Source organism: Podarcis melisellensis (assembly GCF_964234715.1).
Source record: "Podarcis melisellensis genome assembly, chromosome: 17".
Taxonomy (NCBI): Eukaryota; Metazoa; Chordata; class Lepidosauria; order Squamata; family Lacertidae; genus Podarcis; species Podarcis melisellensis.
The window spans coordinates 32,433,047-32,460,710 of record NC_138534.1 but is presented as its reverse complement, the minus strand read 5'-3'; the positions used below and the strand labels follow the sequence as shown (position 1 = coordinate 32,460,710).

Here is a 27,664-nt window from a genome sequence, read left to right as displayed (position 1 = left end):
TGCAAGCTCTTTCCACCAGGGCCCAGGTCCTGTGAGAGGATTTCAAGGGGAAAGTTGCTTCAGTCACCCCCAAATTATTGAAGGAAATGTTAGAAAGGTCCTTTAAAGGGAGACGGATGCCAAAGTATAGAGGCATTTAGTGGGTTGGGAATAATGGGTTTATTGAACTTGTTCATAGTGCAGAGGCGTACTGAAATTTGTTGCACTGCTCTGGAACATGAGTTCAGAAGAGGTACCTCCCTGTCCCTGCCTGCAGAACTCCTCTGCTCAGTTGGTTAGAGCATGGTGCTGATAATGCCAAGGTTGCAGGTTTGATCCCCATATGGGACAGCTGCATATACCTGCATTGCAGGGGGTTAGAATGGATGATCTTCCAACTCTATGATTCCTTTGCTTGGTAAATGGATGATCTTCCAACTCTATGATTCCTTTGCTTGGTAAATTGAAACTCTACTGGTGCTTTGTGTGTTTTTTTTAAAAAAAATACTCTTCTGCTAGCTGTTTCTTTCATGCCAGTAATTAATCAGGCTGGGTTTTTATTATTAATATTATTACTGTAGCTCTGAAAACGGGCTGCTATATTTTAAGCGGTTTTTAATGAATTATTTTAACAGTTAACTTGTTCGTTATAAATATGCTGTAAGCTGCATCATGCCGTTGGGAGAGGCAGGGCATCAGGGCTCTGCAAACAAACTTTAACGAGTGATTGAATTAATCAAAGGTAAGGGCAAGATTGACAGAACGCCTCTGGAGCAAGTGAGGTAGGAAGAAGACCAACCCACTAGCACGATAATCCCTAAGACGCCTTTGTGCTCATACTGAGTTAATCATCAAGAAGCAGAGGAGTCTTGCCTCTTTCGAGAGGGAGCCATTTGGAGCAGTTTGTTGGCAAAGCTCAGGTGCAAACACAGAACAGTCATATTTCCTTGCCCGCCTGTGCCACTTGCATGCCCATTGTAGATCCCTTTCGCTAAAAGTGCGGTACTTAAAGCGATGTTAAAGAAATATCCATTGAGCTTTCTTCACAATTAGGGGAGCTTTCCAAATTAATGACTGGGCCTGGGGCGTGGAGTTTGGTGGTCCATCTTGCTGCAACTCCTGACCTAATGTGTGCACTGCTTAAGCAGCAGTGAAAGCAAACAGATATATGGTCAGGTGCTAAGTGCTGGCATAATGTTTAGAGGTGGTGCATGAATGCCACTATAAGTGATGCGTTTTAAAAGTTGGTTGCTGGTAGTAGTGATGGCGAAGACATTCAGTTTAGTTCGCCTTTAAAGGTCAGCCTTCACTCTTTCTGAAACTACAAGCAAACCAAAACTCAGCCATCCTCCAAAATGCACACTTCTCCAGATTGTGCAGTGCAGCCGCCAAGCCGAGTCATTTGTGCACAAATGCATATACTAGGGCAAGTTGGCCATAAAATGCATTTATTTGTGCAAACAGCATTCAAAAAAGGTGCTACATAAGGGGGAAAGTGCTTTGCAAAAATGTGCACGTTGGGCAAATTGCATACCAAGGTTCTGTATATTAGAGGAAATCGGTACTAAAATGCTGCTGAGAAGTTTGTTTGTTTCAAATTTCACAAACTGATGTGGAGAACTAATGAGTGGGAAAATGAGAAATAGGGAGAAACTCTATTCACCCCCTCTGGATGGGGAGGGAGCAAGCCACGGACATAGGAAGCTACCTTACAGTGAGTCAGACGATTAGCTAGCTTCGTATTAGTATTAGCTTAGTATCAGAAAGTCGCCGGTTCAAATCCCCATGACGGGGTGAGCTCCCATTGCTGTGTCCCAGCTCCTGCCAACCTAGCAGTTGGAAAGCATTCCAGTCCAAGTAGATAAATAGGTACCATTGCAGCAGGAAGGTAAACGGCGTTTCCATGTGCTCTGGCTTCCATCAACGGTCTAGTCATGCTGGCCACAAGACCCTGAAAGCTGTCTGGGAACAAGCACCGTCTCCCACGGCCTGAAAGCGAGATGAGCAACGCAACCTCATAGTTGCCTTTAACTGGACTTAACTGTCCAGGGGTCCTTTACCTTTACCTTACCTGTCTACACGGACTGGCAGTGGTTCTCCAAGATTTTCAGGCAGACTCATTCCCAGCCCTACCTGGAGACGCCCAGGATTTTTTGCAAAGGAGTTTTGGTGGTCCATCTTGCTGCAACTCCTGACCTAATGCAGTAGCGAAAGCACTGTACCACTTGCCTGCAGCCCCTTAGAGAGATTTGATTTTAAAATTGTGCAAGGACCGCTTTTTCCTGATTCCCTTCCTTGGGACTTGCCTTCCCTCCCTCCCTCCCTCCCTCCCTATTTATCTGCTGCTGTCTCGTCAGCTTTACCGGCCGAGCTGCTATCATTCCCACACCTGCCTTCTGCCACACACACAGAAAACACGAAGGCAAAGTTGCTTCATAATGCTTAGAACCGTCTTATTTCTGGTTTGGAACTTGAAATGCCATAAAATGGATGATTAAAATGAATGATTTAAACTAATGATATTCAAGCCATCCTACACTACATGACTCCAGGCTCCATGTCTGCTGAGCTGAGCTCAACACGCTGCAAACTTTTTTATGTGAGAGAGCGTTAAGCAACAGGACACCCTCCCCAGATTACTCCTCTCCATTTGCAAGGCGCATGTTTGAGATGTGCATTAAGAGAGCTGGTATACATCTAACAGCTAACACCCAGGGAGCTCGGCAGGACTCCCCTGATTTCATAGGAATCGTTCCATTCCCTCCCTCCCAATGCCCTCATTTTCTCTTCCTCAGCAAACCATTGTTACTCTTAGAACCAAACTAGTCAAGCTCTTGTTTGTCTACAGAAACAGAATGGGAGACTTTGGTTTGTTCATGGTTTCCAATCCTGTTTCACAGACAAATACAGTTTATGCTAACCATGGTTTCCTAATTAAGATATACGTAATGGCAAACTGCGGATTACCACATAAAAGGATTTGCAGGAGGATTTGAGGGGAGAGAGCACACAAGCCTCCATGGATCCTTCATTCAATATCACAACTGAAATGAGCTAAAGTCTGTTTAGGTCAGTGTTTCCCAAACTTGAATCTCCAGCTGTATTTGGACTACAATTCCCATCATCCATGACCACTGGTCCTGCTAGCTAGGGATCATGGGAGTTGTAGTCCAACAGCAACTGGAGACCTACGTTTGGGAAACACTGGTTCATGTTCATCTTAAGACGCATCAGACAGCTTTTTTGTTTTCCTTGCTTGTGCTATAAAGTGCCATTGCATTATAAAAATAAAAGTACCTAGTTGATACAGTGGGTAAGTGATTTGTCTCAGGTAAGTTTATTTTTTAATAAGACTAAGGGCTGTGAAGAACAGAAGGAACAAGGAGTACCTAAAACATTTCAGTGTGATCTTTCCTCTCGTACTGTTGTTTGATTTACATTATGTGAAACTCGTTCCTGCTTGCCTAAGCTGGTTAAAGCCTCTTTGATTTGCTTCTCTTGGAATAATTTCCTCTTGTTTTATATGAAGGGGGGGACCCCTACCCTCAATCCTTTTGTGCTTCTCAGTGCTGAGAAGAAAGCAGCAGACTTTACTGCTTTGCCAGATGTTTGCCAATTGGCCCAGGTGATCATAGGTTTGACTCTGGCCCTCGTTTGCCACCAGTTAGTCCAACCTTTTTTTTAATCATGTAAGCAGCAGCCCCCATTGATCGTTGGCAGAATTTTGTGGAAGATGCAGTGAGAACACAGGAAGGTTATATAACTGGATTATTTTTTTCTTCCCTGATTCTATCTTGGGCATCTTCAGTTTCCATCAATATGGAAATTTCCATAAATATTGGAGCTGGTGAATCCGTTGTTTTTTAAGATGTGTTCCAGGGAATCCTGTGGTTCTTTGTAAAGTTTATATTTTCTTGAAAGGAAGTTTGCCTGAATGGCTGTGCTGGATAGATTCCAGGGCATCAACAGAGAGCAGCAGCAAGGCCCAGTATGCGAGGCTTGCATTGTGCATGGATCAAAAGAGTTCTGCAGAGCTTTCCTGATCACCCTCTGAAATGTGCACAGTGTGTTTGTGGCACATGTGCAGGAATTTCACAGCAGATATGTTCCTGAAAGTTTGTTAGATGCTCCAGAGGGGCTCGGAGTGTGGTCCTTCTGCATTTATATGCCCAGTACAAACTTTCTTAACTACAAGTAGTGGATACTGCAGAAGTTTGGCATGATGAAGATCAAATCCAGATGCGTTTTGTAGTGTATTGGTCATTCGGTGCTGTAGGTCCGCATTCATTCCTGTGTGGCACCCAGTATTTATATTTAAGTTTCTTGCATTTGCCTTTTTCTTAGCACAGTGGTACCTTGGTTTCCAAATGGCTTAGTTGTCGAACAAATTGGCTCCCAAACACCGCAAACCCAGAAGTAAGTGTCCCGGTTTGTGAATGTTTTTCAGAAGCTGAAGGTCCAACACGGCTTATGCGGCTTCTGATTGAGTGCAGCCAATCAGAAGCTGCACCTTGGTTTTTGAACAGTTTTGGGAGTCAAATGGACTCCCAGAACAGATTAATTTTGAGAACCAAGGTACAGTGGTACCTCGGGTTACGTACTTAATTCGTTCCGGATGTCTGTTCTTAACCTGAAACTGTTCTTAACCTGAAGCACCACCTTAGATAATGGGGCCTCCTGCTGCCGCCGCGCTGCCGGAGCACGATTTCTGTTCTCATCCTGAAGCAAAGTTCTTAACCTGAAGCACTATTTCTGGGTTAGCAGAGTCTGTAACCTGAAGCGTATGTAACCTGAGGTACCACTGTACCACTGTATGCTTGTTTCCTAAGTATTTCTGCTACCATCCCCAGACTCTCCCACTAAGTATTGGTTTGGGGAAGGCTGACAAGTTTCTCAGAGAAACTTGTGTTTTTTGGAGCCAACAGTAGAAAATAAACTTGTTTCTCTGCTTGCAAGGATAGCCAATGTAAAAACAAAAACAAAAGGCATTGCGAAAAATCCCAGCTGCATAATTGGTGACCTAAACACATAGGACCAGAAGGTCCTGCCTGGATTAGACCAGGATTGAGAGATTTCCCCTAATGGGTGGAAGAGTCTCTGAAAATTTATCTCGTGTTCTGTTCATTTCTTCAAGCAGCTGCTGGGATGCCCTCTCCTCTGCTATTCTGACCAGGTCATTAAAATGCATTCACCTCCTTCAGTATGCAGCAACCAACTCTTCTCAGGCTTCCACCAGCTCTGAATCATTTCCTTTCTGAGCTGTCTGTCAGAAACATTTAGGTTTCGCAGACTCCCTGAGGGGGGGAAACCAGCCAATGTCTGAAGGAAGACCCCTGTGGAGTGTGAAAGCTAGTCAGACAGGAACAAATAGCAGAAAACAGTAAATATATAACATGAGGAAATGATACATGGAAATATTGGCAGAGGGCCCAGATATTTTGTGTTAATTTATTACATTCATAATTCCCTTAAAAAGGTAAAGGGAACCCTGACCATTGGGTCCAGTCGTGACCGACTCTGGGGTTGCGGCGCTCGTCTTGCTTTATTGGCTGAGGGAGCTGGCGTACAGCTTCCGGGTCATGTGGCCAGCATGACTAAGCCGCACGGAAACGCTGGTTACCTTCCTGCCAGAGTGGTACCTATTTATCTACTTGCACTTTGACGTGCTTTAGAACTGCTAGGTTGGCAGGAGCTGGGACAGAGCAACGGGAGCTTACCCCGTCGCAGGGATTCGAACCGCCGACCTTCTGATCGGCAAGTCCTAGGCTCTGTGGTTTAACCCACCCGTTTATTCAACTTATTCAACTGCAAATTGGTGCAGGTAGTGGATAAGGCACTGAACTCAGCTTCAAGCCCTCCTCTGGACATTAAATATCCACGAATAAACCTGTGTCCACTGCTGCCTCTCGGCCTAATCTATCTAACAGGGTTGTGGTATGGGTGGGGTTGAGGAACAAGTCAGGTATGCTAGGCTGAGCTCCTTGGAGAAACGTTGGAATGCACAAATGATAGGTAGACTTTAGAGGTCTTTTTAGTAAGACTGCTCACCTTCCAGGGTGGGGGTGTTGCGGACGGGCGGTGGGGGGGTTGACACCCCCTCTGTGCAAGCCCTAGCCGCATCACCACCACTTGGCCAATCCATGCTGGGGGGGGGGGCTGCGGGTAATTTATACCGCAGTGCGGTTAGACATTGAATAAGCCTTTGTTTAATAGAGGGGAGGTTGTAGCCTCCGCCTGCCCGTCCTCAATAAGGGTATCCTGTTAAAGGGATCCAGGGGTGTGGATTCTGTCCAAAGCCTGGGTATGGGCTAGGGCCATGTCGCTACCCCAATAGGGACCCCTTGGGATGCCCCTATTTGATGTAAGTTGTAGGACTCCCCCTTCTGGTGGTTTATCCTTAGTTTGATGCCTGCAGACAGGTGGGAGTCAAGATACAGTGGTGCCCCGCAAGACGAATGCCTCGCAAGACGAAAAACCCGCAAGACGAAAGAACTTGCGGAACGAATTAATTTCGTCTTGCGAGGCACCACTGTATAGCCTGGTTTCACCCAATGCCTAAGCCAAACATCTCACATCTGTAACCAATAAAGGTGTCGCCTGTTTTAGCCCATAATCCAAAATACTCGTGTTGGCATGATTATTTATCAGGGCACGGGCCTTGGCACGCTGTTAATTAAAAACATTGAAACAAACTAGTGAGTAGATTCAGAACACAAATAGTCAGCCATTGCAAAACAGACCGCTGACATGAGTTTTGCATCTTCATGTGGTTTCTGATCAAACTGATAACAGCAACCAAGTTTGAAATGCAAGCACATAGATTTTTCCTCCTGTTCCCCTTCCCTAATATTTCTCTCTCTCATCTTGACTCCCCCCCTCTCTTGTTGCAGTCCCATCTGCTGTTCCCATGATGCACCAGGTGAGTCGTACGACGAGTAGCATCACTTTGTCCTGGCCGCAACCAGACCAACCAAACGGGATCATCTTGGATTATCAGCTGCGTTATTTTGACAAGGTAAGTTGACGTGGGGAACCTGTTTTCGCAGTTGTGTGTGAGAGAGGTTGGAAATCACTGTGGCCAAGGAGAGTAATGGTTGCAGCCTGGCAAGAAGAGGCAAATGAAATAATAAGATAGTGAAAAGAGGCTTGAGTTAAAATTAGGAACTGGATTTTATGTTTCACTACAAGTTTTTCCTTGCCTCTGCATGCCTGCACTATAAATTTAAACAAAACTGATGGTCATGACTTCCCATCAGTAAGCTTCTTCAGATGGTAGAGAGTGTTACATATCTCCCGACTAAATTCTCAGCGCTCTTTCAAAGCTATCATTTTGTACTAGGGTTCCTTGAGAGATTCGAAACAGGTTTAGGTTTGTAGTGTCAATCTGCTCTAGCTTTTCTTCTCCTGCTAGGACCAGATGGTGAGCTTGCCACCTTTTTTGTCTAAGGGACCTTGTTCCTATGGTATCAGAGCGGGTTGGGAACTGCGACCACATGGCTTTGTCGTAAGCCATGGGGGAAACGAAACAAAATCAAACCCACCACAACCAAGAGGGCTGTGTGAGATACCGAAAGTGATTAGAGTCAAGCAATCACCTTCCATATTTATAAAACAAAAATGATAGCCAGACGGTATTTTTTTTTTTTTAAAAAAAAAGAGGCACATGATTCTTATTTCATTTTGTTGCAGAAACATTCCTTTTTTAGCAAGTCTGTCGGGGCACATGATTTAGTTAGCATTTGTTTTAGATGGTTTATTTTTAATCTATGTTCATAATTTTGGTTTTATGTAGCTTTGTTTTTAAGTGGTTTGTGCATTTTAGTCATATTTCATATATAACGGAATTTGAAGCTGCTTGGATCTTTTATTTTATTTTTTGAGCAAGTGGTTTATGCATTTTCCAAACTAACAGATAAATGTCTGTACTTAGAATTTATCTCAGCCGTGTAGGGAAGCAACTGGTGAGCCCAGGAGGGAGCATTGCTGAGGAGGAGGAAGTGGAATTGTGTTTTGTCAGCTTCTCACGACTTGATTTTTGATCCTAGTCAGAAGACGAGGACAACTCATTCACCATAACCAGTGAGACTAATATGGCCACCATTGCCAATCTCAGCCCAGGGAAGATATATGCCTTCCAGGTTCGAGCTCGGACAGCGGTGGGCTACGGGCCATACAGTGGAAAGATGTATTTCCAGACTCTGGTGGGAAGTAAGTGGCGCACCTTTGTGAACTTTCAAACTTAGAATCCCCCCTCCCCCCCGCCTCTTGAACTTCCCTCGTGCTCAGACGTAGCTGCACAATCTGATCTCTCTTTATTACCCTCTTGCTCATGCATCGTAAACTTTTACAACACTCACAGGCTAGCACATGCCTTGAGCTTGACCTGCAAGCCGTTATGGCCCTACTAGGTATGAAGAGGCTGGTGGGCTGTCCTTTGTGGGAATAGTTGCCTCAGATCCTGAGAACACAGCACAGCCAAGGAACCTTTTGTCCTACCATCCCAGGGGTGCTCCCTGTTATTAGTCACAGATCCAAATGCTCTGGGTTGCAGCCCCAGAAGCTCCTTGCCTGACAAGATGCTAGGAGGGTGTGTACACATGCAGAGGTTTCACTGGGAGGTTGGGATGAGAAGATAACTTTGGAGGGTGGGAGGGGTCCCCAAGGAGGAGGAATGGCAGCTTAAAACAATGGACTTTTCAGAGCTAGCAGACCTAACTAGCAGAATAAGAGAACACAAAGACCAAGTTCATAAAGAGACATAGAAATGTGTGTGAAATATCTGGAAAATAATTGTGAACAAGTGAAAAAGCTAGCAGGATTAAGGTAAATTCAGCAGAGTAAAGTAAGTTGAGGTAATATGAAAAGGGAGGGAGAATTTAAATGGTTGAAGTACAATATGCAGCATTATTGGGAAAATTAAAAGAACCATGGAAGGGAGAAGAAGGGAAGTCGATGAATGTATTGTTTTATTGGTGGACACTTAATTGTGGAAAATGTATAACTGAAATTTTTAATAAAATTTTATATTTTTAAAAGGAGAGAAAATAACTTTGTCCCTTTTGACAGGCGAGCGCTCCGAGATGGTGCAAGACCGATTGCCGCTTATTGTGGGTTCGGCACTTGGTGGCCTGGCCTTCCTGGTAATTGCGGCCATTGCCATCCTTGCCATTGTCTTCAAGAGGTGAGTCTCCTGTCCTCGCCCTGTCTCAGAGTGTACCAGCTCTTCATGCAAAGGAGAGCCAAGAGTTTAAAACTACTGTTCTCAAATGAAGACTCCCTGTCTCCTATCTTTCAGTTACAGATAGGTAGCCGTGTTGGTCTGCCATAGTCAAAACAAAAAAAATTCCTTCCAGTAGCACCTTAAAGACCAACTAAGTTAGTTCTTGGTATGAGCTTTCGTGTGCATGCACACTTCTTCAGATACCTTCAGGTATCTGAAGAAGTGTGCATGCACACGAAAGCTCATACCAAGAACTAACTTAGTTGGTCTTTAAGGTGCTACTGGAAGGAATTTTTGTTTTGTTTTGTCTCCTATCTGTGAATGTTGCACAAAGGGGAGCCAAGTCAGAGGGATGGACTTACCAATTTTTTTCCGCCCCAGACTCAGACCTGATTATAACTGGATAGATAAAACAGGTAGAAATGAGGGAGCCCTGGCTCAAGGGGTGCTCAGATTTTGGCATCCTATTTAAAGGGATGCTATAGTTCAAACTAAAGGCACCTAAAAGAGAATTGCTGGCAGGTTGGGCAAGCTGAGAGAGCAGAGGCAAACAGCTCTGAATAGTCTTTCGCCCTGACTAGTTGCTAGTTGCTTTCCCCTCTTCTAGTGCTCAAGCCCCTGATCTGCATAGTAACTCCAGAGACTTCCTATGCCCCAACCAGGTGCATTTACCAACTGCAAAATCATGGGTTTTGGAATGCACAGGGCTCTGTCCAGTTTATTGAGAATTATGCCCAACCCCCAATGTTTTTAAGAATGTCGCAATTGAAAGGTCACTGAAAAAAGAATTGTAGGCTGCCGTATACAGCCTCTTACAAGGAGTATATTGTTCAGATGTAATGGGAGACATGACACTGAGCACCACACCTGCAAAAAGCCTAAAGGAAAAGTGAACATCAGATTTTGGTTATCAACATACATTCCCAGTGGGAATGTTGAATGGCTCTTGCTGTCAGAATGTTCTTCCTGATGTGTTATTGTTTCCTGACCCTATTATGAATCAATTCCATTGGGTGGCCTCTCAAGGTCTACTGCTATCAGAAAAAGGAGAAGAAATGCCCTCTCTCCCCAATGCTATGCAGAATTTTCTACAATCTTTAGTCTGAAAGGAAGCTCCACTGAACTCAGCAGGACTTTCTTCTCAGTAGACATGCCCTGTCCCTGTTTCATTTTGGTTGCCCATTTATGTACTTTCTCCTAACTCCACTTGAGGTGATGAGGAGGTTGCCCTTCTTGAACTTTCCCTTTCCTCCACAGTAAGAGACGAGAGACTCCCTACACAGACCGCTTGCAGCAGTACATCACCACACGGGGTAAGCGATGGCACAGGAGCTCAGCTCTCTTTTAATAATAGCCTCTTCTTTTTTTGGAGGAACATCTTTGTGACTGACTCTGGAGCTTCCCTTCTTCCTCACAGGTCTTGGGGTCAAGTATTACATTGACCCATCCACCTATGAAGATCCCAACGAAGCGATTCGGGAATTTGCCAAGGAAATTGATGTATCATTTGTCAAGATCGAGGAGGTCATTGGATCAGGTAATGAAGGAACTATTTCGCTTCTCATCTGCCCCATCACATTTCAGTCCCATTTTGCAGAGTGATTGATCTGCCTCAAGCACCATTTGGGCCTCAGTCCCTATCCACTTCTCTTGGGGTAAGCCCTGTTGAGCACAATGCTCTATAAATCTTTGATTTCTCTAACTTAGTTCTTGGACTGGTGTTCAGATCTTGCTCCATTTGATTAGGGTCTATTCAAGTGCACTTTGAGCCTCTTGTTGGTCAGTTTTTGCTGTAGACCAGTGTTTCCCAATTAGCTAAGTACTACTGAGGACCCTGTTTATCAAAAGCCAACCCATGAAAATGTTGATATCTCTGTAGTAGTTTTTGTTGTGTTAATGGTGCCACCATACACTCTGACATGTCTCAGCACAAAACCAAGATGTGCATATTCTGGGCCGTGCTGCACACATCACATGATCCACTCGAGAGCATGGGACCGCAATCTTTTTTGGAGGGGTTACTTCAGTCGCACGCAAGACTCATGTCTGACCTCAGTCTCATGCATTTTTGGGTGCTGTCTTGTGAGATCAAGGCCCCTCTGACTGAGATGTCCCAGACAGTGGCCAGGTATGTGCCATGGACCACCAATAGTGAACCACTGCTCTAGAGCTTTCTTTAAGAGCACTTCACTAGAGCTTCATTTTTGCATCTTCACATTGTGGACCTCATCTTGGCTTTGGGAGGGATTAGAGAGGGGCGAATTCTGGGAATACTACCAGGCTCCCTAACACTTTACCTTTAAGTCAGCAAGAAGGGATGCAGCAGCACCTTCTCTACCCCATATTCCTCCACCAGTCCTCTTGCCTGCTCTCCTCCCTTGTCCACAGATTGAACCCCATTCACACATGCACATCCAACTGTGATGCAATTCCATGCCATTGCAAAAGGTGTATGATCACCAGATCCATGTAGGCAGGGCTAGTTGTAGGGAAAGAAAGGTGGGCTATTGTGCTCATGTGCTGCTTGTGGACTTCCCATGGGGATTTTGGTTGGCTGTTGTGAAAAGAGAATGCTGGACCTTTTCATGCAGCAGGGCTCCTCTTCTGTTCTTACAACTGCTTAGCTGGCCTCTCATCTTAACCTAATTCACAAAAGGTAGGTTGTGAGGATAACGGCAGAGAGGATTGTGTACTCTTGCCCTGAGCTTCTTGGAGGAAGGGTGGGCTAAAAACACCATAGCCTTTGTAAACAAAAAACCAGCAATAAATAAAGCTAAGTGTGCTAGGTGTCTTGAGACATCTAGAGCACAGCAGTGCCTTTGCCCAGTTTCTGTGTCGGCGCCTCCTGATGTCAACTGGAGAACGTGGTTGCTCCTCCTCTGTCTGATGTGGTGTCTTCTCCATCCCTTACCCCTGGCAGGAGAGTTTGGAGAGGTCTGCTTTGGGCGCCTGAAGCCTCCAGGGAAACGAGAATACACAGTGGCTATTAAGACCCTAAAGGCAGGCTACACCGATGAGCAGCGCCGGGAATTCCTCAGCGAAGCCAGCATCATGGGACAGTTTGAGCACCCAAACGTCATCCGTCTGGAGGGTGTCGTCACCAAGAGCCGCCCTGTCATGATTGTCACAGAATTCATGGAGAACGGCTCTCTGGATTCCTTCCTCCGGGTATTGCAAACTCACCTTCCCCACCCCTCTCTTGCCCTTGTCTTCTTACATGCCCGTTCACCTCCTCTGTGTCCTCCTTATCTCAAGGCCAGATCACTGGAGGTGCCACCAAAAGACTGGGGCAGGTGACTACTGCATTGTAGTGGAATGGGCCAGTCAACACACCAGATAGACAAATGTAGGGATTGTGGTCAGAACGTTATTCAAAGTCTTAACCACCTCATATGACAGGAGGGTCTCACAGAGCTCCCTTAACACCAGGAGGGACCAGTCAAGGGGTTCACTCACGTGAAGGAGCTACACACAAAGGCCTGTCACACCACAACTAAATGATGGGGAGGCACAGCCTCACAAACCCGTCACGTATTTATTTAGCATGCTTGTGTGCATTATTATTATTATTATTATTATTATTATTATTATTATTATTTGCTTTATCTTGCCCAGGGCAACCCAAAGCGATTTACAGCCAAAGTCTCCCCTTGGAATCTGAATCTCCCCTTAGATTTATTGCCAAAGTACGAAATTAAAGGCCACTCTGTAAGAGTACAGTTTCCTTTGAAATTTAGATATAAACAAATCTAAAACTGGAAAATTAAACCTTGGCAGCATGTTTGTTTGTTTGTTTAATTAATTCTGTTTATGAATCAAAGTTATGTTCATTTTTAGATGATAAATTCCATGCTAGGAAATGTTCGGTTTACTCCATTCATGCTGCAAAACTATACATACTTCTCTGGGAGTAAGCCCCATTGAACTCGGTGATGTTTACTTGTAAGTAGACATGCACAGAAATGCATTTAAATATGCTTCAGTATTCTGAATTAATCTGACAGTAATTTAAATCAAACAACTGATCCAAAGAAGTATTCACACCCAGGTATTCAAGTGGTGCATTAAAACATCTGTGCACTGCTGTTTTCAAAGTTATATTAGAAATCATATAAACTAAAGGAAAATGTATACATTTCAATGGCCAAAAATAGATTATACGGCTTGAGAACCTGCAGAAATCTAATAAGAGTCTTTTGAGCTCTAGGATTAAATATCCTAGGCTCATCTTTATGAAGGCCACATAATCAGTATGACTAGGAAGGATGAATCAGTTTGTTACTGGTCTCTGTCACTTCAATGTGTTTGTTCTTTTTTGTCCCTTATCCACATTAATCTGTTTAAAGCACACACACACACAAATGAAAATTCACATTTAGAGATATGTATGTAAGTACATATTTTAAAACTTTTCTCTCAAAATACAAATCTCTATGTATATTTTCTCTCAAAAAACATTTCTAAATTATTCCCCCCCCCCGGTGGGGGTGGGGTACGGTTTGAGCTGTGAACATTTGGGAAGTGCTAAGGCCAGTGGGTCACTAAATTCTAATCCACACATTAATCCAGTAGGGGCCAGTCAGATCAGTTCATCCTTACAATTGACAAATGCTGAATTCAGGCATTCCTGACGGAGAAATATTTTACGATCTGTGTCTGAATTCCTTTCTTAAGCAGTGCAGTGCTATGCATATTTACTCTGAAGTAAGCTCCACTTCCAATCACGATTAACTTACTCCCTAGTAAGTATGTTTGGGATTTCAGCCGAGTAGCATTACCTTGAACTTGCTATCGGAAGAACAGGCACACAAAGAACCCAATACTTTCTAGAATCTATAGCTGTGATGTTTAGCTTTTATATCAGAATCCATTGCTGGATCGCAGCCTGACCTAAAGTGGGTTGTAACAGCAGCACATCCACTATAGAAGTTTACATTTAAAAAAATGAAGTGGTTTCAGGATTCAACTAATTTTCTCGCGTTTCACTTGCGCAATGGGACTTTTCCTGCCCCCTCTCACCCCCCCAATACCTTAATCCTCTAAATCTGCTCTGAAGGGCTGAGTTGGGGGGAAACCCAGAACAGGTTAATGGGGGTGCAAAGGGGGAGGAGTAGAGAAGTGAAAAGTCCCATTGCACTGAGCCACACTATGTTGAATTCCATCCTTGGTTCTCAAATGTTTGCTTTAAATCCCAGGCTAAAAGGCACATTATCAAGGAGTCTCTCTTCAGCACCATGAGGTTTTCCTGCATCTGCGAATAAACCCCTAAATCGGATAGCTTTAGCTTGACGGAGCGTGTCCATAACCCATCTAAAATTATCTCTCCTCCCTTGAAGGAATGCACACTGAATGCATTTAAGCAATTAGCAAAGATAGTTGCATTGAACTGAAAATCTTGATTTAATATATTCTTTAAAAAACGTTGGTGAGAAGGTGTTGAGGCTGAATGAAACTTTTACAGGTTTTTGAAGATAATGGCTTTTTTTTTGTTGGACTCCAGAATTTAGAAATGTCACCTACAGTTAGAACCAACTTTATAAAATTGTGATTTTATGCCAGAACAATTCAGCTGGCAATTCCACTTCAGCCAGGGGCTTTATTTACTTTTAAATGCTTAATAACTCCAGCCCTTCATCTGATACTGGATTTTCTAATCAGGTCTTATGTTCACAGGTCAAGTCTGTATATTTATGCTGGGGTTTTTTAAAACAACGACAGCAATGTCATACTGAATTTTCTAACATGTATAGTTATTGTTAGAAATCCCTCAAGCAATGAGCAGTTTATTGTTGTGTAGTTAACTGATTCCCATTCCCCCCTATTTATTTGAAGGTATTAATTTCTTCAAATGATCTTGCTTTAATAACATCTCTAAAAGCTTATAACTTTTTTATTTGCCTTTCCAAAAACATTGCCGTCCTTGAAGCTCTGTCCTTTCATCCCTTCTCGTTTCCTATAAACCGACTCTCTTCCGAGCCTCCTCCAAATATTTACAATTCCTGGTGCTTCCATGTTGTTTGCATTTAGTTTCTAACATTTCTGTTTCTTCAGCAATAACACATGAGACCTGGTTCTCACTGCGGTGGGGTAACAGAGGCCGGGTTGTACCACATCAGATTGCCAGTGGAGGTGAGGGTACGGGGTGGGGGGTGTTGCACGATTGAATGCTTTTCCACTCAAAAATAATTACTCAAAAGTTAATGGTGAAGATATGCAAAAACCCTTCTCCTTGGGGCATTCATTTTGTTTGGAGGGGAGCATTCAGTCTTTTGAGCTCCCCATCCCCGCAGTCTGAAGTGGTAAAGCCCAAGCAAATGGCTCATTAGACCTTCTTGTTTCGCTTCATAAGAATAGTTTATTTACAAATAGCCCTCTTAGGGCTTTCCCTATCTTATAGATCATTGCACTACTAGCTCTGCTTTGATGACATGGGGGGGGAAACCAAAACCCTGAGGTCACCACTGTGTCATAGTATTCCATCACGGCGGCCATCTTTTCCTCCCAGCAGTGGTCTTCCTTTGGGTCAGGGGATGGGAGGAGTCTCTTGTTAGTCTTCCACTCAGACCCTTCTCTCTCGTGTTTGCCGTCCGCAGCAAAAGGAAGGGCAGTTCAGCGTTCTGCAGCTCGTGGGCATGCTACGCGGCATAGCAGCCGGCATGCGCTACCTGTCCGACATGAATTACGTCCACCGGGATTTGGCGGCTCGCAATATCCTGGTCAACAGCAACCTGGTTTGCAAGGTGTCGGACTTTGGCTTGTCAAGGTTCTTGGAGGATGATGCTTCAAACCCAACATACACGGGAGCCTTGGTGAGTTCGCGCTCAGGAAACGGGCTTGTTCGCCACTCTGCAATATTCAGGCGGACGGGTCCTATAGGAACCAGTTTGTGTTTTGTCAAGGTCAGTTTTGCCGTCAAACTTCCACCTAAAGTGAAATGCAACCCAATTTTTTAGGGGGTGGGATGTCTCCAGACCTGGGATAAGGGTGGCGCTGTGGGTTAAACCACAGAGCCTAGGACTTGCCGATCAGAAGGTCGGCTGTTCGAATCCCCGCGACGGGGTGAGCTCCCATTGCTCGGTCCCTGCTCCTGCCAACCTAGCAGTTTGAAAGCACGTCAAAGCGCAAGTAGATAAATAGGTACCGCTCCAGTGGGAAGGTAAACAGCCTTTCCGTGTGCTGCTCTGGTTCGCCAGAAGTGGCTTAGTCATGCTGGCCACATGACCCGGAAACTGTACGCCGGCTCCCTCGGCCAATAAAGCGAGATGAGTGCTGCAACCCCAGAGTCGGTCACGACTGGACCTAATGGTCAGGTGTCCTTATGTCTCCAGACCAGGCAACTTCAAGGAAAACTTATGTTATTGGCAGATTTAGTGTAACTAGCACTGGGTAGCCAAGTAAGCTGACACACCCACCCACCCATTTCATTCTTTTAAAAAAGCGAAACTCACTCGAATGATTGGATCGACAGGTGTCATGTGTACTAGCCATTAGGTGCCCCTTCCAGTCACAACATAATTGGAGTCTGGGAAGGAACTGGCTGTTCTTTGTTCCACCTGCAACCGTACCAGAAACCTGCAGTGCCATCTTTTTCAGAGCTCACCTCGGGGCTGAAAGAAATGGCTTTTGTTTTGAGAGGTGGGGAAAACACTATAAAATAGCTTGCGGCACTTTTCGAATGCAGAAACTGCAGTTGGTGCAGAATGTGTGGCACGATTGCTGACAGATCCTGTCAGCATATTACACCTGTACTCAGAACTCTGCATAGGCTCCCAATTTGTTACTGGGCCAGTTTCAAGATTTTATTAACGCGCTTAATACCTTGGAGCCAGCTTACTTAAGCCTTGGAGATGCCTTGCCTAATATGTGCCTATTGCACATATTTTACAAATGTGATATAATGTTTGTTCCACATTTGTGAAGAGTCTTTTAGTGTGACAGAACCTATACTCTGTAAATCTGTCTATTGGCAGTAGCCAGGCAATCTTACTGCTATTATTTTTAGAAGACATCTGAAGACAGCCCTGTATTGGGAAGTTTTTAATGTTTGGTGTTTTATTATGGTTTTATATGTGTTGGAAGCCATGCAGAGTGGCTGGGGCAACCCAGCCAGATGGGTGGGGTATTATTATTATTATATTATTATTATTATTATGCTTTAGACACCTACTGAAAACTTTTCCCCGCAAGCCTGCCTAGACTTATAATTTAGTTATTTATAGTTGCTTTAAAAGCTTTTCGTGATTTGTATCTGTTTTTTTATCCTGTTTGGCAGTTTTATCGAAGGTTTTTAACATATTGAGCACTAAAATCTTTTATGAAAAGATAATAAAACGCAGTATCAAAAATGAAGAATAATAAAAAGAAAGAAGATATAAAATAGAATACTTATGATCCTTACGAAACACAGTTCTTCAATAATTCTTTTATGTCTATTTGATTCTAACAGTTTTGTGGGTTTTGCTGCCTTTTATCAATTTATGTTCACCACTTAGAAATATTTATAGACTACTTAATCAGAAAACTCTCTAAATAAGCAGATAGATAAAATAGCATCTTTTCCACCAAATGTCAAGGCTGAATGTGCCTTAAACACACTTGTTTTGAGTTGATAAATATTCCCTGCTTACTCATTTTCTTCCTTGTCCTCCTCTAGGGCGGCAAGATCCCCATTCGCTGGACAGCCCCAGAGGCCATCCAGTATCGCAAATTCACATCCTCAAGCGATGTCTGGAGCTACGGCATTGTGATGTGGGAGGTCATGTCCTATGGCGAAAGGCCCTATTGGGACATGTCCAATCAGGATGTAAGTCCTAACATGGAGCAGACGCTGCTTTCCATCTACTCATGGTGTTGCTGGTGGGAGACCTTCATCCATGCCACAGTGGGACTATCTATATCCTGACCTACATGTCTTGATGCATTGCAGGTCATCAATGCTATCGACCAGGACTATCGCCTGCCCCCTCCCCCAGACTGCCCCACTGTCTTGCACCTCCTGATGCTGGACTGCTGGCAGAAGGAACGGGTCCAGAGGCCCAAATTTGAGCAGATCGTCAGCGCCCTAGACAAGATGATCCGCAAGCCGTCTGCCCTCAAAGCTACTGGCACAGGAAACAGCAGGTGAGACTGGCTCATATGGGATGGGAGGAGACTCTGGAGTACGATCCGCAAGCAGAAGGGAGTGAGGGAAGAGCTGCAATTCAAAACTGGGAAGCGACTGATATTTATTTCATGGGTTGACCTGGAATCTGGTGCCTCCCGCAGACAAAAATATTTTTTCATCAAGAAATCCAGAAAACACACACATGTTATGTTCGAAATGTATCACAGAAGCTCACTTTGCATAGTGATTTGCGACAGCAAAAGTTGCGTTTTCAGGTGCTTTACAGTGCCTGGGTTAGCACAGGAAAAGAAGTCCTTTAACATTTGAGCTTGGGTGATAAGTAGGGTTTTGAGTGTATATCACAGCAATGTGGGAGAGGAGGGTGGTAATCATAGACTCATAGAATTGCAGAGTTAGAAAGGACTCGTAAGGATCATCTAGTTCATTTCCCGACAATTATGCAGCTATCCCACACAGGGATCGAACCTGCAACCTTGGTGTTATCAGCACCACACTCTAACCAACTGAGCTATCTAGGCATGACACTCCTTGGCTCACGGAGGACCCAAGAATGTCTCTAGTATTTGAACCTTCACAGGGCACAGCGTATTCTCTCCCAAATGTATCCTGACAGCTTCAAAAGAAGCCGATGCAAAATAACCATGATAACACCTAGCTCTTACATAGTACTTTCCCCAGGCATGGAGTATACATCATAGTACAACAACCCTGGCATGCAGGTCTGTGTTATTATCCCTATACTGCTGATTGAAGGGCTGAAGTTAAGGTAGAATAGTTTGCCTAAGGTCTCAGGTCATAATGGAGGTGAGATTTGAACCAGCGTAGGGGTGCCAACTTGAATAAAATATTGGGGGGCCCAGGTAGGTCGATCACAATATGTGCCACATGCGCACCTTTTGAGTGGCAATGCCCATCAACTTTGGAGGGCCCAGTCCCCTCAAATATTTTATTGGGCAGGGGGGCTGAAGGGACCCCAGCCCCTAGGAATTGGCTGCTATGAACCAGGGATTTTCAGATCCAGAGTTCACACTCTCAGCCACCCCACACTATAGCAGGTCTGTTATTGTCAAAAAGATGCTGTGCTCCTTTAGTGGACCAGCAGCATGCAGACTCCCTGGGTCCCTGATTGGGATGCTAAGCAAGGAGGAATGATCCCTGTGGCTGAATGGGGCAGATACCAGCAGGTGAAGAAGGGCGAAGGTGCTGAAGGAGCAAGCAAAATGGGCAAAGGAAGAAAGGCTTTTCTCTTGGGGGAAAGTTGGGGAGAGTTCCCAGCATGAGCCGGCAAGGATGTGTTTGGAAGCTGCTGTGTTCCCATCTGCCTTTCCCAGCTTCACAAAGCCAGATGCTTCATGTCCCGAGGGAAAGATTCAGCCCGGATTAGATGGCCCCACATCTATGGAAGGAAATGCATCCTGTTAGCATGGAGGGATTTTCCCATGGGTGTAACAAGGTTTCATCCTTCACAGGAGGAGAAGAGGGCCTACTTGTGCAGTTTTATTTTAAAAAAAACAAACCAAAAACTGATCCAGTGCTGGAAGAGGCCTTTACTTGCAGCTCACACTCTACGAGGAGGAAAAGCAGAAAATGCTGTGCCTTGAAAATTGAGTGGGGAGCCTTCAGGATATGTGGTTTTCGTTCCATTGAGTACCAAATCCACATGTTATGCAGCAGTCGCATTTCCTGCAGATGCACCTGTATCTTATTGGTAATTCTTGCGATATATATGCAAAGTGGAAACAGAAGGCACCAAAACCATCAATGCAGTCCTAAATATGTTTATTCAGAAAAAAGAGTTCCACTCAGTTCTGTGGAGCGTCTTCTCAGCTCAGTGGATACAGGATTGCAGCTTTGGTGGAGGCTGTAGTCAACAATGCCCTCCTTTTGCACACCCATTGCATGTTTGAGGATTCATATCCTTCTCCTTAAACATCCCAAATGGCTGCCTTTCAGTATATGACTATCAATATTTTCTTGTGCCCATTTTGAATGTATTTTCTTCTTCGTAGACCGTCCCAGCACCTGCTGAGCAACTCACCCCCAGACTTCCCCTCACTTACGAATGCCCACGAGTGGTTGGATGCCATTAAAATGGGTCGCTACAAGGAGAACTTTGACCAGGCCGGCCTGACCACATTCGATGTCATCTCACGCATGACTCTAGAGTAAGAGCCACATCTCCTCTTGAGCGGCAGCAAACCTGGGAGTTGTACCCAACTAAATCTTTGCAAGTGCAGAAGGACTTCTGCAAGCAGAAAGGAGTGTCTCCCTTTCTCTCCTTCCTCTGTGTGCCGGGGGGGGGGAGTATCTCCCAACCCAAACCCAACCCCCAAGCACACTTGGGAGCAGGATGAAGAGAGGGAGTGGAAGTTCCATTGCACTCCCAAAAGTTATTTAGCAATTTCAGTTTAAGTTGGATACAATCCTGGGTTTCTGACGAAATGTACGCTTAATGGGAAGCTGCAACAGTATTGACTCTCTGATGAATGTGCCTGTATGATGTATGTGTTTGCAAACTCGTATTCATATCCATCACATATTTTGTAATCCCAGAAATAAGTTAAAATAATAGCTCTGCAGCTGCTCGTATAGTGTACTTAGTTCACATTATCATGTAAAAATGCAGTCCTTCCTCCGTATCTTTACCTTTCCCCAATAGCACCTTCTGTGTCATCCCACTCTGTTGGGTTTCCCTTATTACCCTTTGCTCTTTTTAACAGGGATGAATAGGCATCACCCTCTCTGTCTGTCCTAAATTCTAATTTGATTCAGTGGTTTTCTTAAAATCATGTCCACATTGAAGCATCTGCAGGATGCTGTGGCTTCAACTTCCTTCAGTTCTTTTGCAGCCCCCCCCCCACACCCTTCTATATTAGTTTTGCAGACATTTGTATCGATAAAACAATGCAGAAGAATTGTAAGGTGGATGTGTAGCAGAGCATTCCCAATGCCACATTCCTTTTTCTGGAAGGATTCCCTTGCCTAACCATTAGCAAATTTCATACAAACTTCCTCCCTTTTTATTTGCTTATTTAATTTTCAAACATATAAACCTTTTCTGTTGTTGGAAGGTTTTGACTTGACGAGGAAAAACCAGCCGAAACACTATTTATTTACCTTTCTAAAAATAACATATGTGAGTTTGGCAACACAGAGAACAAAAGCCCCATCTAAGTTCTTCCTCCCTTTTTTCTTTTTTTTTTACTTCCAGGGACATCCAGCACATTGGCATCAGCCTAGTTGGCCATCAGAAGAAGATTCTCAACAGCATCCAACTCATGCGGGTGCATCTCAATCAGCTGGAGCCTGTTGAGGTCTGACACAGAGAGCACACACCAAGGACATGGATATTGAAACGAACCTTTTGTTGTAAAAGGGAGACGGAGGAGTAAATTTCAAGCATTGATGGAGGGTGCATGAGATGTTGCCCTCCACATCACAGACCGCCGCTCTTGGAGATTTGTAGGGTTATTTTTTTGTTGTTCGGGGTTTTGTTTTTTTAAAAAAACCATAACTTGAGACACTACAAATCCTGTGGTATTTAGATAAGAGTTGACTTGTACATTGATGTGGGTTGGGGAATTAGTACACAGGGTAGAGCTGGAAGGATAGTTTTGGAGTTCAAAACGAACCTGCTGCCATTTCTATGCCTGGGCCGGCCAGCGGGCTTTGTACTTTGGGTTGGCAGCTTCTCAAAGACGTCTCTTGAGCCGGATCAGGCACAATATAGAGTTGAAACTGAAAGCCGAAAGACTCTTGATGCCAAAAAGAAATCCCTTTGAAGCTTTTGTTCCAACCAGGGGGATTTGGTTCTGAGAAAAGCAGCAAGCCTCACCACCCCACATCCTCGTTCTGGCAAAGACAGCTGTACAGTGACGCAAGATGGCATCTCAGACAGTGAGTTTTAGGCACCAATCATAGGGTGGCAAAGCGGGAAGCAAGCAGACCTGACCCATTTGGGCACAATCCACAGGGGGGGGGTCTCCAGCTCATTTTGAGTGGAACTTGCACTGGAGGACTTCACAGGGTGGGTTGGGCCCCATATTAATTAGGGAGGGGTGGGGGCATTTGGGTTTTCCACCTCAGGCACCAAAACATTCGGGGGCAGCTATAGGTCCTGCATTCATCCTCCCAAAGAAGGGAACCAGGATAGCAGCTTTTTAGTAATCAGGTACTGGGAAAGGGATGCGATTCTGTTTAGAGAGCAGAAGGTTCCTTCTTGGCAGTTTCCAACTGGATATTCATACCACCAGAAATGAAATAAAATATTTGACAGAGGAATTAAGTGTGTTCCCTAGGCTTTATTAGATGAACACACGGATCTGCTTCTGATCCAATGCCAGCACTTTTTAGATGCATTTTTCGATGCTGAACTACATATAGGCAGCATTGTGGATGGACCAGCTTGTACTTTGCATTATTTTTACCGCTCACCCTCCTTGAAAAAGTGCAGAAAGATTTTTCACCCGACATGGAATACAAATGATCACTTTACCTTGTGGTTATAAGCAGGTGGTGTCCTGCAGGCAGACAGTGGGGTGGAGACGCACAGCAAATACATAAGCTGGTGGAAAGGCAGAATTAAATTCTGCAGAAGAAATAAATGCATTCCCGGGGACAACACAAGGTGAATGGGGAGGCAGCTCCCCGTCAACACTGTGCACTGCTCAGGAGGGGCATTGGACATCCAAGGAGATTGCATATATGTTGAGCATCACCCATGCAGCGTCAGCAGCCTAAGCTACTGAGTATTAGGGGTTTCATGCATGGAAGTCCACTTCCATTCACAGCTCTGCATTGTGGCCTCAAGGTAATGCACTACATTTTAGCAGTGTGCCTTAGCAATTGGTTTCAGTGAATGTATATCCCTCCATCATGCATTTGATGCAGGAAGTTGAAATGTGTGCAGAGGAGGGCATATCACCCCACAGCTCAATCAAATCTGTACATATGCATTGCAGCAGGTAAGGGGGGAACTCTTGGGTGATCCTGCTGCCCAAGGTCTCTGGATTAATGGAATAAGTATGCAGGCAGAAGTATGAGTTGCCACTGGAAAGTTCTGGTGTGCTAGAAAATGTTGGCAGTCATATTTTTAAAACATTACAGTGTTAACATTTGAACATGCAAAACAAGGGTCACTATGCTGTTATTGAGAGGATTCTTTCCAGAAAGGCAGCCTAGAACCATCTAAAATCAATAGACTTGTGGAGACATAGCATTTAAAAAATGTATTTTGTAACAGGAGCTTTAGAGAAAATGTTCAATAATGGATCCATATGAACCCAGGACAAAGGAATCTCTGGATTCCGTATTTAACATAGCTCAGGTTTAAAATTATAATTACTTCAACCAAGACATAGATTGCACACACCATGTTTGCAAACAACACAATACAGAATGGACACTGCACTCTTCTAAAGTTACCCTCTGACACCAAAATTAAACTTAAAGAATTGAAGGTCTCGGCAGAACATTTGATTGAATTTGACAACAGAGACTTAGGAAGGTGAAGGCAAAATTCACATGTACAATTAAACAGGGAAATGAGGTTTAAAGCACAGTATCACTAACAAGGAACTCTGACTGGGCTAGTTACTAACCTCTCCCTGTTAATTTTCTCCACCAACCTTTTTCATAAACTTCAGCCTCAATGGTAGGCAATGGCATTTTTTAAAAAAAATATAATTAATCAAATTAGCAGCTTTCTTCCACCAGAGAGGTGGCAATGATAGCCCCAGAATGCTTCCTCATTTCACCCCCAGTAACGTATAGATAACTAAAACATGTCATGTGACACCCCCTTGTTGCAAGCTTCTCTGCCCCTCTCCTCTACTTCACTGACAGGGTAGGAAGCAGAAGATGCTATGCTATCTTGTCACGTTCCACATGTTAGTTTACTAGACAGGCCCCAAAGGGCAGCTGAGACCCAGGGTTGTCGTTTCCGACAGTAGCCGTGCAATCTCTGCATTGTCACATTTCACCAATAATAAGGCAGGCAGGAATACTGATCTCCTGGAAGAAACACCGAAGAGGAGACGAGAAACGGGTTAAAATATAAATTGCACAAGGAACAGTCTGAAGCAGGGGTGGGGAGAATGAGTGCAAGCAAGACTGAGAGGAGAGAAAGAGACACAGAGAGAGAGAGAGAACAAAGAGAGAGAGTGTGTAGAGCACAAAGCAACAAGCAGCCAAAGATGGAGTTCAGAACAAGAAAATGAAAAGCCAAAGAGCAGAAGACAGTGCACAGAGCACGAGACAGCAGAGTGCGAGAGAGCATGCAGAAAAATGACTCGCTGCCCCAAACCTGAAGAAAATGAGCTTCTGATCAGAAGAAGCAGCCGCAACAGACCTTAAAAACACTCCTAAAATTAGAAAGCTGCCTGCAAACTGCAAAGCTATTCCCTTTTTACATCCAAGTGCAGGATCAGGAGGCCGAGGTTTCGGTTGCCCAAGTCTAGATTTAAACTACGCATTAGTAACTAACTCCATACTCGTTAGCTCGGCTGAGCAGTGCAACACACTCCCCAAGGAAGGGGCTGAATGTCCTTCATTTACCAGCTCCTAGGAGTCTCTGGGGTGGAACCAGATGCTACAAGGAGCAAACGCGAAAAGGGGGGGATGAAAAATGCACAAAATGACCCGTCTCTCACACACACACTTGCATGCTACACATGACCAGGGTGAGAAGAGGCAAAGCAGCAGCAACACAGGACAGCAGTATCTCCATCCTCCTTGCCATAGCTGCTGTTTCCCACCCCCCTTGGATTTACCTTTCACTACTGGCAAAGGTGTGGTGAACTGTATCCCAGCGGGACTAGCTTATTCCTTAGAATCTCTTCTTGCTCTCGACAGCCATATATAAACTTATGGATATTACCAGCTCTTGACCCCACCTGGAGTTCCGTGAAACATGCAGTAGTGGCTGCAGGAGGAAATCTATTCTCCAAGAACACAAGAAAAGTTAGACCCAGTGTTCTCTCAGTCACCACTCAAGGTATAAGATCTGCAACACTCGTGGGAAGTTCTGGGGGGGAAAAGTGTCTTTGTCCTCAAAGGATGCTACAATCTTGGTTGTCTCCCAAGTTCTCCTGGACTTGTAACAATTCTCTGGTGTTGGTGTGCTTGCTTGCACTTCCACCAGAGAAGACCTTCCTGGGTCTTCTCCTTGCAGCAATTGTGGGCTCCAAACTATCAACAGTCATTAGACAGTTGTCAGTGCCAGAGAATTTTAAATAAGTGTGGACATTACAATAGCCCTGAGTGGCCTCTCGCCCCTATGTCACAAGAAGACTCTTCCACAGGCACAAGGGCAACAGTTCCTGTGCTCACACATGGTAGACCTCTTCCTCTTCCATAGCATGGTTGGTGTATCCTGGAAGCTGGACCAAAGTGTTGCGCCTTATGATGTCCCAGCCGCAGTTTGAGCTCCTCCGCGATAAATTGGGTGTGTCAGAAGGAGTGCCAATGGGCACCTGCCTCGTTGAGCAAGTCTGTCCTCCATCTTCTGCCCCCGCTGGCAATTTGCGCTTCAGGTACTTTTCAAAGGCATCCCTTCGGTGGGGCTCAAATGCTTTAGGCTGCTTCGGCTGCCGGTTTTCACAACGACTTTCAACCCTACAGGCAAGAGAGAAACAAAAAGAGGAAACGTTTACTGCCCAGGTTTGGTCCTCGTTCCAAGCTGAAGACAAAATAGCTTTGTTGTGACTAACTGTAATGTTAAATCAGCATGGCTAACTGTAGCATTAAAAACTTGTCAAAAGCCTGAGCCAAAGGTGTATGGGAGACTATCGGGCACAGTGTTGCCTTTACTCTAGACTCATAACTAGAAATATCATTGAATCTTCTTCTGGAAAACAGCTGGAGAGACTTAGGGAAATGAAAGCTAAAAACCCAGAGAAGCCCAAACCACTGCTAAACTTGGAGCTGGGGGAGCAGGGTGGACCAAGATGCTTTACTTTTGTTTTGCCTTAAACTTAAAATTTTGTGGATTCTATGAAAGGCCTTCTACCTTTCCCCCATAACTGATGCACTATGTCCTTGTTTTTAAATTCTGAATCAGGAGAGAGAGGAAATCTGTTCTCCTTGCTCCGACTCCCCTAACACAGCATCAGCAAAGAGAAGGCAATCAGCTTTGGCCAATTTCTCTCCCCATCATCTGGCACTTTTACTATACAGTGCATAAATTTAACCTGTGGGATTCATTTGCACAAGATTCACTGGAAGCTAAGTAGGCCAGAATTAATTATGCATGTGATCATGACCAGTAAGAGCTCAACGCAGATTAGCAAGAAGACAATACAGCTATGATTATACTCCACGAAGGCCATTTTCTGAATGGCAGTTTACAAGAGCCCACTAACCCTGCTGGCAGGTTCATTCATTTCCCCTCCAAACTACAGGGGTGCAGAATCAGACAGGCACCAAGAATAGATTCCCTGCACAAATGCAGAATCTTCTACAGAGCCAGTGCCCTGTATATGATCTGCCCCCATAACCCAGTACTATGTGCCACCCCCACCCCAAAGAACAGGACTAAAAAGAACATGTCACACCCCACATTTCCCTCTCTTCCAGATGCCGTGCCAAAACCATTTCTGCATTAATATAATCATAGGGTCTTGGAAGTGCCTGCCATTTTCAGAGATTTTTCAAAACTTGTGGAAAAATATGTTTGCATTCTTTTGGTGCTGTTGCTCTTCGTGGCTCCATTTTGCTGCTTCTAGCCCCTTGTAGTCAGTTTCATGCACCAACAAGTGCCACTTTGTTCTGCTGGCTGTGACGGCAAACCCACTTGATTTGTTCAATGATATAGTCAAGTACCTGAATAACTCAGTTGGTTAGAGTGTGGTGCCGATATTGCCAAGGCTGCAGGTTTGATCCCCGTGTGGAACAGCTGCATATTCCTGCATTGCAAGGGGTTGACCCAGACAAGACTCAGGGTCCCTTCCAACTCTACAGTTCTATGTAACAATGCTATGTTTCATGTGGTGAAATCATGAGCACACAGCATCACACAGGGTTGCGACAGCCAAGTGGGCAAATTCATCCATGAGGGCAATGAACAATCAGGCCAGTGGTATTAAGTAGCAGCCAAGGGGGAGAAAGGAGTCACTGGAATAGCAGCAGAACAATGCAAATTATTAGTGTGAGTGCGTTGAATTTTGAGGCCGAAGCCCAGGACCCCTTGCAGCAGAATGGGAAGGAGGGCTCTCAAATACAAGACAGTCTCTGGATAATCGCATTTTGACGGGAGTGATGCTGCCTAGAGAAAAAGCATCCCTGGAAGAGCATTAAGTCCACAGAATAAAATTGCCCGACTTGCATCATTGCAAATGCGCTAT

At 44.6% G+C, this 27,664-nt stretch overlaps 2 protein-coding genes across 5 annotated transcripts in view; one reads left to right on the top strand and one right to left on the bottom strand.

Moving 5' to 3' along the window:
* The window catches only part of LOC309359790 (ephrin type-B receptor 5), a 157,491-nt gene extending 134,887 nt beyond the window's left edge, over window positions 1-22,604 (top strand). For all 3 annotated transcript variants that reach the window (XM_081893911.1, XM_081893909.1, XM_081893910.1), the window contains 11 exons: window positions 6,870-6,994; window positions 8,025-8,187; window positions 9,046-9,160; window positions 10,457-10,512; window positions 10,617-10,736; window positions 12,120-12,367; window positions 15,793-16,008; window positions 17,853-18,002; window positions 18,126-18,319; window positions 20,333-20,488; window positions 21,535-22,604. In XM_081893911.1, the coding sequence (XP_081750037.1) occupies window positions 6,870-6,994; window positions 8,025-8,187; window positions 9,046-9,160; window positions 10,457-10,512; window positions 10,617-10,736; window positions 12,120-12,367; window positions 15,793-16,008; window positions 17,853-18,002; window positions 18,126-18,319; window positions 20,333-20,488; window positions 21,535-21,643 (1,652 nt within the window). In that variant the 3' untranslated portion in view covers window positions 21,644-22,604. The remainder of the gene's footprint in view (window positions 1-6,869; window positions 6,995-8,024; window positions 8,188-9,045; window positions 9,161-10,456; window positions 10,513-10,616; window positions 10,737-12,119; window positions 12,368-15,792; window positions 16,009-17,852; window positions 18,003-18,125; window positions 18,320-20,332; window positions 20,489-21,534) is intronic.
* The window catches only part of LOC309359849 (transient receptor potential cation channel subfamily V member 6-like), a 98,733-nt gene continuing 92,881 nt past the window's right edge, over window positions 21,813-27,664 (bottom strand). For both annotated transcript variants that reach the window (XM_081894076.1, XM_081894075.1), the window contains exons 15-16: window positions 23,102-25,937; window positions 21,813-23,059 (exon numbers count right to left, since the gene is read on the bottom strand). In XM_081894076.1, coding sequence (XP_081750202.1) covers window positions 25,649-25,937 — 289 coding nt within the window. In that variant the 3' untranslated portion in view covers window positions 21,813-23,059; window positions 23,102-25,648. The remainder of the gene's footprint in view (window positions 23,060-23,101; window positions 25,938-27,664) is intronic.